The 15,050-nt window shown below is 37.2% G+C and overlaps 1 protein-coding gene across 1 annotated transcript in view; it reads left to right on the forward strand.

Annotated features, from left to right (window-relative positions):
• The window catches only part of RAD18 (RAD18 E3 ubiquitin protein ligase), a 136,633-nt gene that overhangs the window by 97,275 nt on the left and 24,308 nt on the right, over positions 1-15,050 (forward strand). Inside the window, exon 12 of the mRNA XM_063121492.1 lies at positions 5,579-5,641. Within this exon, the coding sequence (XP_062977562.1) occupies positions 5,579-5,641 (63 nt within the window). The remainder of the gene's footprint in view (positions 1-5,578; positions 5,642-15,050) is intronic.

A 15,050-nucleotide genomic window follows, 5' to 3' on the forward strand; every position in this document is an offset into this window, starting at 1 on the left:
CATCAGGAGGGGCAGGGAGCCTAGTGGCCATCAAGAGGGCTGTCTGTGGGCACATTGATGCCCACAGGCAGCATGGTGAAGACCTTAGCATTAGAGATTTGAATTTTCTTCACTGGAGCGCTACCTAAGCATATAAATATAAGCATTTTAGTCGACTTTCAGATGTTATGAAATCATATTAAGTCTCATAAAGTTTTAAAAATTCTGTCATTACTAAAAAATGAAACATATTAACCTGACTTGCCACAACTTATGTTCTCACTCTCACCCCAACTCAACACTGTGTGTCTGATTTTTAAAATGTAGGGAAGCCTTTAAAGATCGCATGTGTTCACTCACCTTAACTGATCTGCTCCAAACATTCTCGTCTTCTACATCAAAGAAAAAGATGTAACGTGAAATATTGCACTGAGTAATTTAAGTAAAGCTATTCTTCCATGTCAGAGGGCAAAGTATTGAAGGGGGGGCAAGCATGGTTAAAGTGGCATGAAACTGGCTCTACATAAAGCATGAGGAATAAAGAAATGAACCATTTTCCAGCCTGATTTTTTCGGTAAGTGAAACACAACCAAAACCATAAATCCCCGTTAATTAAAAGCTCTCCTAACAGAATTTTTGTATAATGAGAATATAGGTAATTGTACTACAATTTTTCTGCACTTTGCTGGAGATCCATTCATATTTGTTATGGAACATCTATCTTGTCATTTCATTAATTTGGATTCATTCCTAATTTGGCTTATGATATTCTTTAGTTCACTGATTATATGGTGAACACCTTTTTTATTTTTAAGTATGGAATGGCTACTTTGAACCCCAGAAGTGACTTAAAGAAAATATTTTTAGAGAGTTATCTATTTTAGTGTGTTGTCCTAAATACTGTTTAAAAATTTATTATTACTTAAGCTTTGGAAAACTAGAATACATTGACCTGGATCCCATGTCACAGAATGGGTTGTTTAACTGCAGAATTGTAAGCCACACACTCATAATTTCTTTTAATTAAGAACCCAGGAATGGATTCTTTTGTGAGGTGCAAACCTGGAACTCTGGGTTGTTTATGGGTTAAACACCCCAGAGTAAACCCAACAATTGCCCATGGTTAGTTGTTGGGTTATTCTGGGTTAACCCATAAACAGCCCAAAGTTTCTGGGTTTGTCCATCACTAAATAATCCAAGAACAAGGGATTCCTGGTTTGTTAATTAAAAGCAGAAATAATGAATGTGCAGTTCGCACATTCCCCTTATCCTTGCAATTCCTAGGTTAAATCTTTGTGGTCTCTTTTGCTTAAACAATGTAGTAATTGCCACCGTAATGTGTGAACCGGGTCACTTCGTCAAACACATCTGAGGAAGTGGACTCTAGTGCATGAAAGCTTAGGCCATCATATATTTGTTATGTATGTAGGCTACAAGACTCGATGATGATGATGATGATGATGATGATGATGATGATGTGATTGATTCTGGACAAGTCAAAACTTTCCTGACATTGGAATTGCTGGCAGTCATCAAATCAGTCTTCTTTAAATGCAGAGTGATGTCTAGTGTTTTGTCAATCCAGAATGGTTTCAAAACTGGAGCTTTTGCCCCTTTTTGTTAAATGTGAGGAGGTTGCTTGACTTGAAACTGTGACTTTTAAGGGCTGCAATTAAAATTACACATGTTAATATATAAAAACGTTCATTTTACAAGATTTAAGGAAATGTAGAGTTTTTTTAAAAAAAAACATTGGTTATGTGTGCAGCAATTGCTGAGCTTTAATTTTGTCTTAATTGTAACTATTGTTCTTAAGGCTTGCAATTTCAAGCAGGTAGTAACTTAGGTTTTTGTTTTTAATTAAAATGGAACAATAGTGTCAGCAGCTATTTAGAAAGTTAATGGCTACTCATAACCCAATAAACATGCTCCCACTATGTGATTCTCTGTCATTACTCGTAAACATTAAAAATGCAACCACTGTTATAACTTTGCACAATGAAGTAAAGAAAGTATTTTGATTTTTAACATGGTATATTTAAAAACATTCATTCAGGGAAAATTCCAAAGTGGTAACTACAGTTCTACAGAAACACCAACATTTAGAAGTAATCTCTCTCTCTCTCTCCATCTCTCTCTTTTTGCATTTGGTAGGAAGGCTTTCTTTAAACAGAAGGCTTTGATAGGAAGGCTTTCTTTAAACAGAAAATTGTTTTAGATCCTGCTGGATGATATACAGAGAAACAATTGCCACCTACTTATAACTGATGGCAAATGTCAGCTCAAATCACAAGTCTTAAAGCCATATGTATTATACTGGGCTCTGAAGACAGTGAAATTGGGAAGGAATAGAACTAGCCTCTATTTTTGAATTTTAGTTTGGTTTTTTGATAATATGGGGTTAAATCTTGTGCCTGTGTACTAGTCAGTTTCAACCAAAAAATTAATAGTTTAGTCAGTAAGTTTAGTTAGAATGTAGAAGTCAGGAAGTTTGCTCAGGAAGCCAGGAGATTATAAAGTCTATAAAGTCAGAAGTGGGGGGGGGGGAAGAGGGGGAGGAAGGCGTTAATGCAGGAAATAAAAGCTTAGCTTGCAGAAATGAATAAGGAACTATCCTCTTAATTGGTTGGAGTTGGGGAGAGAAAAAACTAATTCATATAGATTTCATGAAGGGTAGATATGCTTTAAAATTATAACTACAGATCTGCAAGGCTTTTGCTTTAATAATAGGCAGATAAAACATACCAATAGATTTCAGTAGGACTCATCATGTGACTGTAGTTGAATAGTTGGGCTAAGAAACGGGATAGCGGCAATTAAGCGACAGAAATGCCTGGCTCTTACAGGATCCTAAAAGAAAACTTTGGTGTAATGAACAAAACAAGCAAAAACGCAAGTTTAACTACAGACTTTAAAGGCCTCAGTTTCAACTATGACAACATTTAAAAAAAAAGAAAGAAAAAAGAGAGTTAATTACACATAAACTTCAGTAAAGACAGACCAGATATCCAAATATAAGTCCATTTGTGAATGGCACCTATATACCACTGGGGGAGGGGACTCGTGGCCCATGAGTCACAGGCAGCCCTGGGCCTAATTTTACATGATGAGTGGCTACAAAGTTAAGGAAATAATGAAACAATAAACTTATAACAAAAACAATCTTTTATATAAAGAATAAAACGTGGAACACTTTTTAGAGGTATACACACAAAGATAATAAGCATACAGACTTTTTCAGTGGGTCTACATCCCTTCATAGGAAAAAGGTGCCCCACCCCTCTCCTAAAATATGTGCATAGTTAACAGTTTGTGGGGTTGCTCCATTTATATTGAAGAAACAATGTAATGTATGAACATATGAAAGAGTGGTATATAGTTACCATTCACGAATGGACTTATATTTGGATATCTAGTCTGTTGTTACTGACTTTCATGTGTAATTTACTTCATTGTTTTTTTAAGAATGTTGTCATAGTTGAAACAGGCCTTTAAAGTCTGTAGTTACACTTGTGTTTTTTTGTTTTTGTTTTTTGTAACTTATAATAAAAAATGCTAAAAAAATAAAATAAATGTGTGAACTTCTGAAATACGCTCCATAAGTTTGGAAGTGGATGCAGCTCAGACACCTGAACAACCATCTCATGTTATACTGTGCATATGTATAGAAAAAATGCTTCCTTATGGAAATTCGATCTTTTGAAAGTGTATAGTATATCTGAATAAAATGTTCTGTCAGTCTAAGTATAGCATGACGTAAACCAGATCTTGCAACACCCTCTGTTCCAGTTTCCTTGTTGCTTAATGTCTTCCGCTGAATCTGCACCCCTTTCCACAATTGGAGGCAAAACACTAGAAAAATACATTCCAAATTCTTCACCGCTTCCTTTCAAATAAACAAAAACCAAGTGTGCTGATTTTTGCATGATTTATTGTCATCACAGAATGTGGTTTTTCTGGTCCCAAATTTTGAAGTACTTAGCATCAATTGTATTTAGGAAGGCTTGTTTTGCTGTGCTTCTCCTTGGACCTGGCAACATAAAATAATATTGAAATTTGTACTGTTACACAAAATTTCCCATAAAGTTCCATTCATAGAGAATATTTAAATCATCAATATACAAATCATACAGTCATACTTTTTAAACTGAATGTTTCAGCTCCCAATACCCTCAGGGCTGTAACAGGGACAGCTTCAGCACCATTTAGTGTGGAATCACTATGCCATTCATTCATATTATATGATGTGAGGGCTTCCCACAATCTTGTCATCTATTAAAATCTTTCTGTGTTTTCTCATTGCTGCTTCTGTTTTTCTTCTTAATAGAGAAAGTCTGAGGGTTTTTTTTTAGGACAGAAGAGTAACACAATCTCTACTGGGGCGGATTCCATTATCTTTCTTTTTTTAAGAGGCGTGGTTTTGACATGGGCAGCAGTGTGCCGGGCAGGTGAATCTATCACAGCTCAGCATGCATTCATTTTGTAGTGAGCAAATAATTAGCGATAAAAATACTAATTCATCCTTTGCATATACCTGCATCTGTAGTCACAAATGCATGAATTCCAGCATTTGAAGTTTTTTAATTTGTTTTACAACGTTTATATACCACTCCACATCTAGACTCCCCCTCTAGAACTTTATCAGAATGGAGGGATAGCTTTTTGGGAAATGGGAGTGAAGATTGGTTTATTTCATTAAATGAACCTGACTTCGCAGGGGTTGAAATAGCCCTTTGTTTGATACAGCAAAGCCTTCAATCAAAGATCAGGAACTGTTGGACACATTGTGTTTGTCCCAGCTGTTGGCACCCTGTTGCTATAGCCCCCTGAGGAAGGGATCTGCCCACTCTATTCCCTGGAGTGGGGTTGCCCCTCCTCATGGGGGAGGGAGCAGCCATATAACTCTGTCCCCTGCACGATTCCCCCTTGGTTTCAAACTGTGTCAACTGGAAAGCTATGCTCTGTTTGGGGATGTCTGCCACCTAGTGACCAACTATGGCACTGCATCTTTCGCACACATTGACACATCATGAGGTCTACACTTAGGGTCTTCTTAGTATGCTTGCCAAGTTTTGGGTGTCTAGGTTTCATGGCTAGGAGCTGTGGCACTGAGAGACAGACATTTTCTTTTATTCCTATAGATTACATTTATACCCTGCCCTTTCTCTAAGGAGCTCAGGGTGTCATAGATGTCTCATCCCCTGCCCCATTTGATCTTCACAACAATCCTGTGAGGTAGCTTAGGCTAATAGTGAGTAACTGGCTCAAGATAACCCAAGGAGTGATATGACTGAATGGGTGTTTGAGCTCATGTCTCCACATCTCAGTCCAATACTCTCCAACATCTGGTTGGTATGCTGAATGTGAATATTTCTAATCTAACCAAGAGAAACTGACAGTGCCTTCCTGCTGTAGCCTGGATTGCAGGATTCTGCTGATACTTATCTATATTCTGATGTTCCAAAAGCGCAGAATTGAATTGTTACTTTCATTCTTGTATTATGTTTTGCCCAGAGTATGGCTTCTTTACCTGCTATATATTGCAATGTCTAACTGTTTTCAACAAGTAGCCTAAAGTAAATCTTATTTTGCCTTTCAGCTCAAGTTCAGACATCATAAGAGATCTAGAAACTGCTGGAATGTGTTCGGGCTCCTCAGATAAGTAAGTGTGGTGTATGGCAATTGTTTTTTCATGTCATAAAAGTTATTGTTTATTTTTTGTCAACTAGCAGGAAACTTAGCCAATGTAGTTGGAAAATATGCCAAATTTTGTGGCTTGGATCCAGTGAAATGCTGGTGAAGGGAGGTGGCAGAAGGTGACTCTCCTACCCCTATTTTCCCTCAGCAGCCCACTCCCCCATCTTCTCCTCAGGGCCAAGGGGGCTCTCCTGAATGGAGGTGGGTTGTGGTGCAGGGATCTAAATACGTAAGGGGAGGATTTATCTGAAACTGGGTGGAGACAGCTTCTGTGAAAATTGCAACATCTTGTTGCAAGTCTCACTACAATACAATACTCGCTAAGGTAGAAATTCCTCAGAATTAACTTTTCCCATAGTACAGCAGAATATATTGTTGTGATATACTAGAAGTCTAGTTCTGGCTATATAGTATAAATGTATAAGTATAAATGATTCCCCCACCCCCGTTTCTTAGCTCAGAAGTGCTGGAATGTCTTTACAGTGATTTCTTCGACCTATTCATTGCAATGCAAGTGCACTTAAAACTCAAAATAATAATGTCTGTTTCAGAGGATTGGTCTCTTTGCCAAACCCATCATTTTTCCAGCTGAGCTTGTATAAATTTTGATGTTTCATTGGGAAAACTGTTAAGCAAATAGCTTGATTGACACTGTTTCTTCGTATAGATTAGTAACTGATCCAGAAACAAATCTTTGGACTGTAACTGTTCAGTAAAGAAATATGCATTTGTTTTATTAAATGCTGCATAAAATGAAATTCTCCAGGCATTTACAATAATGATAGAACTACAAATAAAATGTCAATAAAATTAACAATGTAAAACTAATAAATGTGCCAACACATCATAAAATGCAATATAATATCTTTATGTCTTTGCCAAAAGCTATTCATATTCTTATATTAGCTTTGTCCTATCAATATAGTAGGACACAATTCCATGATTTTTGTCCACCTGACCCCTACTACACAATTTGACTTAATAGTTGTTGTTGTTGAAGATAAATAGAAATGGTATTAAAGAACACATACAATTAATATATGTTATAAAATCATAAAGCAAGTGTATGCATTTGGAAATAATTGTTTTTGCTTTTATAACAGTTAACTGAAGATAGCTGGTCATGAATATGCATGTCCCATTTCCTGGTTTTCCTTTCCTTTCCTTTCCTCTCCTCTCCTCTCCTCTCCTCTCCTCTTTTTTCTTTTGTATTGTGTCTTTTAGATTGTAAGCCTGCAGGCAGGGACTGTCTTGTTTTTCTTGACTTCATGTAAACTACACTGGGGGGCTTGTCCGCTAAAGAGCAGGTTGAAATGCTTAAAAGAAATAAAATAATTTAAAAATTACCTTAAGAGTCACTTCCCATATTTTCTCAAAGCATTCCTTAATAGCTGGAACTTTAAATTTGCTTCCAATATTTAGCATAAAGAATTCTAGCAGCTGTGACAATATATGAAACCAATTCACTATCTTTCTTGTGAATTAACTTTTAAATATATAGCAATAAAAATCATACGAGATCTAATTTGTTATGATCAGAACTGTACACAGTATCTAAATGTGTTTGTACCAAGGACAGTATGATAGTGGGAATTTTATTGTATTCTCAATTCCTTTCCTAATTATGCCTAACATGGAATTTGCCTTTTTTACAGCAACCGCACACTGGGTTAACATTTTCATCAATCTGTCCACCACAACCCCAAGATCTCTTTCTTGGCTGGTCAGGGCTAGCTCAGATCCCATCAGGTTATGCTTGAAATTGGGACTTCTTTGCCCCAACATGCATCACTTTGCACTTGCTTACATTGAATCGCATTTACCATTTAAATATCCATTCTCCCAGTTTGGAGAGATCGTTTTGGAGCTCCTCACAATCTTTTTCTTTTCTTTTTTGGGGGAGGGGGAGTTTTGATTCAAGCTTAGTAGATGAAGGGAATGCAGAGACAAGTTAGTACAGATAGCAAAGATGACAAATGACAGAAGAAGATTGAAGTGGTAATTGCAGTGTTTGGGAAACAAATTGACAGTGAAGCCTTATCTGATCGCATTACAAAAACCATGGAATTCCTAGTTGTGAATCAAATAAAAACATCACGGCTTATATTTGGTATATATCTTGGCTGATATGCAGGGAATAAAAATAATAAATTAACGTATTTGAAGGTCTTCGGTTACAGAATTCACACCGTCAGCTGTAATAGACTGGGAGCTGATAATAATAATTGGGATGTCGTGCATTAAAATGGTTGCAGACTTGACTTTTTCAAGCTTTATATACTATATCCTCTACATAATTACATTAAGATCTGTTGCCAATTTTGAGAAATCACAATACTTAATTTCATTTAATTCAACAGAAAACATTAAATTCTTTCATATAGCTGTACTCTGCAGGCTTTCCTTCCCAATTGGTTAAGAATGCCTTTTTGTAACAAGAAACCTCATGTAACAAGAGAGGTTTCTGCATTCTTCATATACATAATAGTGCCTGTTCAGACAACACACTATGCCATGTTTAGGCCACTAACCCTTTTGCAGCAAATGGTTAGTGAACATGTTTAAACTGTGATTATGTAGCCACCATGGTTAGGAATGGTTCACACGACACACTAAGCCATGGTTCACACGACATGCTAAGCCATAATGTTTAGCTCAAAGTACTTAACCACCATGGCATAGAATGTCATCTGAACACGCTCTAAATGAATAAAGGATGGGTGAACTGTTTTTCAGTGGACTTTTCCTTGTGTGTTCTATGCAATGATGTTGCAACTATAAACCAGTGCTTCCATTCTGTCCAGTGCTAATTTCCAATCCTCACAAACATAGCACTACACAATATTTAAAGCAGTAGTCCAAGGAATAGTTAAAAAATCCTCACATGAGAGTACACATGTTCGAATACATGTACATCCCAGTTAAGGCCAGACACAGAAAAATACTTCCATGTCACCATCCCTCCTCAGAACATACTTTTTTATGTTAGTCCTTTTAGTCCTCCCATTAGTCCTTTTAACTTATTGTTACTGAGCTAAAGTATGTGCAGTTGAAATAATCACATATTCATTTATTTATTACATTTCTATACCACTCAATAGCTGAAGCAATTCAATATTCTTCCCTGCCTGCCCATGCCTTCATTTCCCCCATATCTCTGTTGTTTCCTGTGTCTTTTTTAGATTATAAAGGTTCAATCCTATGCATGTTTAGACAGAAAAAAGGCATACAGCTCCCAGCATGCCCCATCCAACTGGGTGATTCTTAAGAAGAAACTGCAGTGATTGTTTGATAGTGTTGAGATCTAAGACCTTGCTCTCCTGGACATTTTCAAGTTTGGATGTACAAATAGTTCTCCACCCGGGTCCTCTCTATTGTATTGTTTGGCCTGTTTATGCACAAGAGGATATGCTGTCAGCACAAGTATAAAATTTTCTTGTTTTAGGTTTACTTGGTAGACTTAAGTATACCTAAAAGTATACCTTGAAATAAAATGAAACAAAACAATATTAGCATAAATTGTTCGAGAAAATTCCTCCTTAAATTTTCAATGCAGTGAATCCAGTTTTAAGTGTAAATGGGTTGGCTGAAGCAGACTTTCTTGCCCCCTCCTCTACAAAGTAGCCCCTTCAACCCCTCCCCCTGAAAATGTTTCCCAGAACGCCAGGAAACTCCGATGAGCTCTGCTCAGCTCTGCTGAGCTGTCAGGCGGAAGGGGGCTCCCCTCAAATCAGGCAGAGGCGCCGTCTATGAGCAGAGCCATTTCATCTACAGAAGAGAGATCCTATATTCAACTCAACGAGTCCTATTTTATATGTTGCATCAACTGCTCCATATTCTTTGACATATTTAAGTTAAGAGTTAATATCGAAACGGAGTCGAAATATATGAATGGTTTTCTTGTGTAAGATAACACTGTTGTTTCTTTTTAAAAACTCTGAATGATGGAATGTAAGTGACAATTTAATTTCTTTTGTAGACCATTTTGGGGAAAAGAACAGCAGAATTAGGGATATTCCTGAATTGTATCCAAAGTATAATTGTGCTTTTTCTTTTCTTTTTGTGCTTTAGGGTTTAAGAAAGATTTGATCCTTAGTGAGCTGTCTCATTCCATAGAAAAATAACTCATCAACTCCCACCAGGAATAGATGCACACACAGCTGTTTGGGGTATTCATGTGGGTTTATACAAACCTTGTAAATCTTGAAATAGTATATAGGGAGCTTGTTTATTTCTACCAGCCAAGATGCATAATTCATTGTATAGTTTGGTATAGGCACAATACTGATAAATTCACTTTTAAGTACCACTGTTGTTTTAGTTCCATGTAAATTTAGAAAATCATCTGAGATTCAAGTGAAAAGAAGGATTTTACTAGATTAAACTAAAAACCCATTTCGCTTAAAGCATGTTACAAACGTGACTGCTCATGCCATTAACCCCTTTCACCTTGTGGTCTCAATAGTATATCTCAGGCTTATGGTTACGGAGTCTACAATTTTTGTAGTTTGTCATTGCATTTTTGCAAATCTGCATTGATCAAAACTAACTACAACCTTTAGAAGCAGTTACAATTTTACTAATGATATATTAATGAAGATGTGAACATTGTTTCTTTCAGTTTCTTTTTTATAAAGCATTGTTTATGCTACTGGCAGACTTTTTAGTCTGTCTTAAGTTTTGTTTACAATAATTCTTTGATAAAGAAAACACTGTGCTGTGATCTCTCCAGACATAGAATGCTTCGCCTGATAGGGCTCGCCCAGTTTCTCTTTGCAGATCTTCAATAAATGTGGCCCGAGCTTGATACCATATACAGTTGTCTCGTCTCATTATTTCCCCCTTTTGCCTGCAAATGATAGTTTTTGCATGACAGGAATTCAAAAGGCATTGCATGGGCACACATGCATACACTCGCTACAGGTCTTACGTCCCCCCAAAATCTGCTCCTAAACATGAAGGAATCCTTCAGAGTGGCATTTGATGGCGATATGAGAATAGGCAACCAAAGAGGAAAATCAGCAACACTTCTGTGTGAGCATAGCAGTGCTTCTGGCGTTATACGAAATAGCACTTCGGATCATTGTTGCACTTCTTTATGAAAAATATGCTTTGATTAATACTAAGGTCTGTTTAAAGTACAATGACTTTATTACCATGCCATTTCATTTGATTTGAGCACCTATTTTGAGTCATTGCCCAGAAAAAGAGACTTGCAGACTTTGGAGGGGAAGGAGAGTTGTGTTCACCACATTAGCCTGAATAGCCCTTTCCTTCAGACCATTCAAAATGCATGAATATTAAAGAGATGCATTGACTCAGTTTGCATGATCAAAACAAGCTACCATGGCTAGTTTTAATCCCTGATGCATGCCAGGCACTATTTCCTTAATTACCTGCCCATCCATGTCCTCTCATGTTGTCCAAACCTGGGTAGCATGATTGGGAAACAACCCTAAAATAACCCATAGCCTGTTGTTGGGTTATTTGAGGGTTATTTCCCATGGGTTGTCCCCTCAGCACATGTGTAAGGAGAAATAAGCCACAGTGGCTTATTCCCCTGCCATGATGGTGAGAACTGGGTCTGTCTCTCCCAAGTGCTTTTTGACTTTGGAAACATTAGCTTTCTTTTTCTGCATAAAAAAAATCCCACAAAGGAGTGTCTTCCTTGTATGCAAACAGGTTTCCAATTAGCTTGTTTAGTAGATTATTTAATGGGTGTCGTATGTTAGATGTTTCTTTAAGCTTAGGTTATTTTTAAAACACTTCTAAATTAAAATAAGGGCCATCAACACAAATTAATGCAACGTAGTTTGACATTGCTGCACTTGAAGAGTAATAGGTTTAAGTGTCTCTGGTTTACAAGTTGATTACTAAAATTGGCAACCTTAGGTGTTGCTGGGGTGAATCAATTAAGAACTGATGAAGTAATTATGTCGCAGAGTTTTTAAATGTTTTCTTTTACGTTTCATTTACTGCTACATTTTTTAAATAAGCTACTCTTTAAACTTCAAGTGGCATAAATGCTATATTCTGGGATTTCTTTGGTGTAAGCTCACCTCTGATCATCTTGATTTATCTGAAGCCATTTTACCCCTCTCTGCAGCCAAACAAGGTTTCCCACTCAAAACATTTGGGTTTTTAGTGTTGCTAGACAATACTAGAAAAAACATGAGGGCCCCCCCCCCACTATTCCCAATGTAAAAATAAATTTAAAAAATTGGGTGGTGTGTCCCGTGAGGTCGACCCCCTTGAGACTCCTTTAATTCTCCTATAAATGAAAGGATCCCAACCCTGGGGTGTTCCTTAGAATGCTGCACTCTGACTCTGTGACTCACCACCGTTGTCTTGCCACACAGCAGCAGCCCAGCCGTGCCGCCTATCCTCTCACCTTCCCTTCCATTGCCTCCATTAACCTGTACCCCCATCTTAGGCACCTCACAAACCACACAAGTGAAACGAAGATTTATTAACGAGTAGTAAGGTACTGCAGTTTTAAAAGCATAATGATTTCCTCAGGCACAAAGCGTAATGGGTTCAGTACAATTTCTTTAAATGGTTTCAAGAATGCTTCAGTTTCAATCCTGCCTACTCTACCCTCTAGGCCACACTATCACTCCTCCCTCTATCTACTCCCTCAAAACAACAACCCACATAGATTTTGCACTATCTTAGACCCTTCCTATCTCTGACCAACCCCAAACCTAACTTTCACACACACCACTTCACACACAGACCCACGCATATAACTCCTCCCCCACTCTCGCCAGCAGCCAATCCAGACCTTCAACACACCACCCCATCAGCATTCACCTCACATCCTGGTCACTCACTCTAGCATTGAACACTTACCATCCTGGTTCCAGTATAAACACAGTAAGTACATCTTTAAACAATAAACTTTCTTAAAAGCATTACATATACATCTAGAACAGGCATAAAGCAGCAAAACATCACATGCCCCTTCTCCACTGCCAATCTCCCACCTCTTTCTTAAGCAATTACAACAAATCTTTCAATTGAAAATGGGGAAAGGAGCAACTGATAAGGGAGAGGCAAGTTGTGGAAAGGTGGTAAGAGTGTCTAAGCATGCCCAGAGTGTAGTTTCTCTGCCTTTGAAACTGAACTGACACTGGCTGTCATTTTCTACCATGGGGCAATGGCTTTGTAATTTTTTCAGCTAGAGAAGAATACATGCAGAATACCTCCCCCTTTATGTTGCTTCTGAGAGAAACTGCTCCATAGTTTTCAGTTTAAAGTATTTTCCCATTAGTATTGGCCTACCCTTGTGTTCAGTTGAGGACACAGTGTTCTATTTCGGTGCCAAGGTCCCATTCAACAGGAGTGAAGAATACCACTAAGGTAGAGGAGCTGGTGTTAAATAGGCATGTTTAGACATCCTGATGATCTCTTCTTAATGCTCTTCTTAAAGTAAGCACATGTTCAAACCCGTTGAGAAATGTTGATACCTGTGTTGCTTCACTTCTGTAGACACTTACTGGACGTGCTCCAACTTCTTGCTAACACTGTACATTAATTTGGCTGCTTTTCAGAGAAAATTAAGCTCTCTGGTCATGACAGTTAAGTCATTGTTCCAGAAAAATTGGCTTAATTTATTTAATCTCAGGCTGGGCTCCACAAATAAAAACCAAACCTTAAACTAATCTCCAAACATTTCAATAAAGGCCAACCAACCTATCTAACAAATTAGAAATGTTTTGGCTCTGCAGAATATGACCCCCGGGGCTTCCTTTGAATTCTATCCAACACAAATAATGTAGCAACTGCTCTATTTTTTGCAGTTGCATTATTTGTGTGATCTATCAGATGAATTTGTAGAGGTCTTCAGTTAACTGATACTGTACTTCTCATTTCCATTACTGTTTGATAGACCACATTGACCTACGTTATAGTGGTGAAATAACATGTTTAACTATCTGTAGATTTAATGGTTATTTGGTGGCGCTGTTGCATTTTCTCTGAGAGTTCAGATGTCTTTTGGATGCCTTTCAAAAGGGGGATAGGTCTGTCGACAGGTATTAGTCATGATCGCTTATATTTCTACAAGTATTTATTTGCCTTTAGAAATTCTTTACTACATTCCATCTCAGCTGGTGTACAACAACAAAAAGTAATTGTACAGATGAAAAATATTTTAAAATACATTAAACATGTTCTTGTTGTTTTCTTGTTGTTTATAATTGTTCGTATTTATTAGGCCAACTTTACAAAGTATGAACAGCTGCCCATTCTAGAAATGGATACAAAAGAGACAACAGAGAGGGAGTTAGAAATTGAGGCAGGGGAAGAATATGTTGATTGGGTTACATATACTTATGTTTAGTTACGGTAGGCTATGAATTCTAAAAAGTTGTGCCAAAGGCTTTGCAGGGAAAACAAAATCAAAGGATAATTTGTTGAGGTAAATAGAATGTCCGTAGGTGGAGGTGTCTACCAGTTCTCATCACCTTGGCATTTTGCTCCTGAGCTTCCAAAGGCATTGGGTTGAGTGTAGTTGGAAACAATTTTCTGTGATCTAGCAAAACAACTTGTATGATCTCATGTTTCATCTCCGAAATTTTTCAATGGGGAGCGATATATAAATATTCTAAATAAATAAATAAATGTACGTATACTATTGGCATGCATTGTAAGAGTCGTTATGCATTCTTTAAAAGCCAGATTTAATTTTGCTGGTTCCCATTTAAGTACTGATGTGGCTCTCCTTCTAAGAACTCTACTCTTTGTTCAAATGCAAATAATATATTAGAATTTTGACATGATTAAAGGTTGAACTTGTATTTAGGAAATTTAAAGATAATATAGATGTAATTCCATGGGACTATCTTCTGAATATACATGTATAGTATTGTATTTAGTCTTTCATGCTGAGGGTTGAAATTCTAGGCACATTTTCCTAGGAGTAAGCCCCATTGAACATAGTGGGCCTACTCTTGAGGAAAGATGCATAGGATTGCAGTGCACATGTCCTTTTTAAAATTAGTATGTTTGTGCTTTACACAAAGGTCTAGTAATAAGCTTATTCAGAAAACTTTCTATAAAAAGTTAATTTGGAATACTTCAGTTTGTAAGAAGGAAAATGTTTTCTATGCTAGCCATGTCCATTCTCTGAAAACTATCAGCACGAGAACAGGTTTAATTATGATAGCTTCTAAGATTAACTGCTGAAAAGCATTCATATGTGTTAATGCCACATCTGGCAGGTATAAGAGAGCTTCAGCTATGGGGCAGTATACAAATGCAATTTTTTATTATTATTATTATTATTATTATTATTATTATTATTATTATTATTAACAGTTTAAAAGAGTCTTAGGCCCCTATAGGTACAAGATTTGGTTGCCTGTGTTCAG

Source organism: Elgaria multicarinata, chromosome 3 (assembly GCF_023053635.1).
Source record: "Elgaria multicarinata webbii isolate HBS135686 ecotype San Diego chromosome 3, rElgMul1.1.pri, whole genome shotgun sequence".
In the NCBI taxonomy this organism is placed as follows: domain Eukaryota; kingdom Metazoa; phylum Chordata; class Lepidosauria; order Squamata; family Anguidae; genus Elgaria; species Elgaria multicarinata.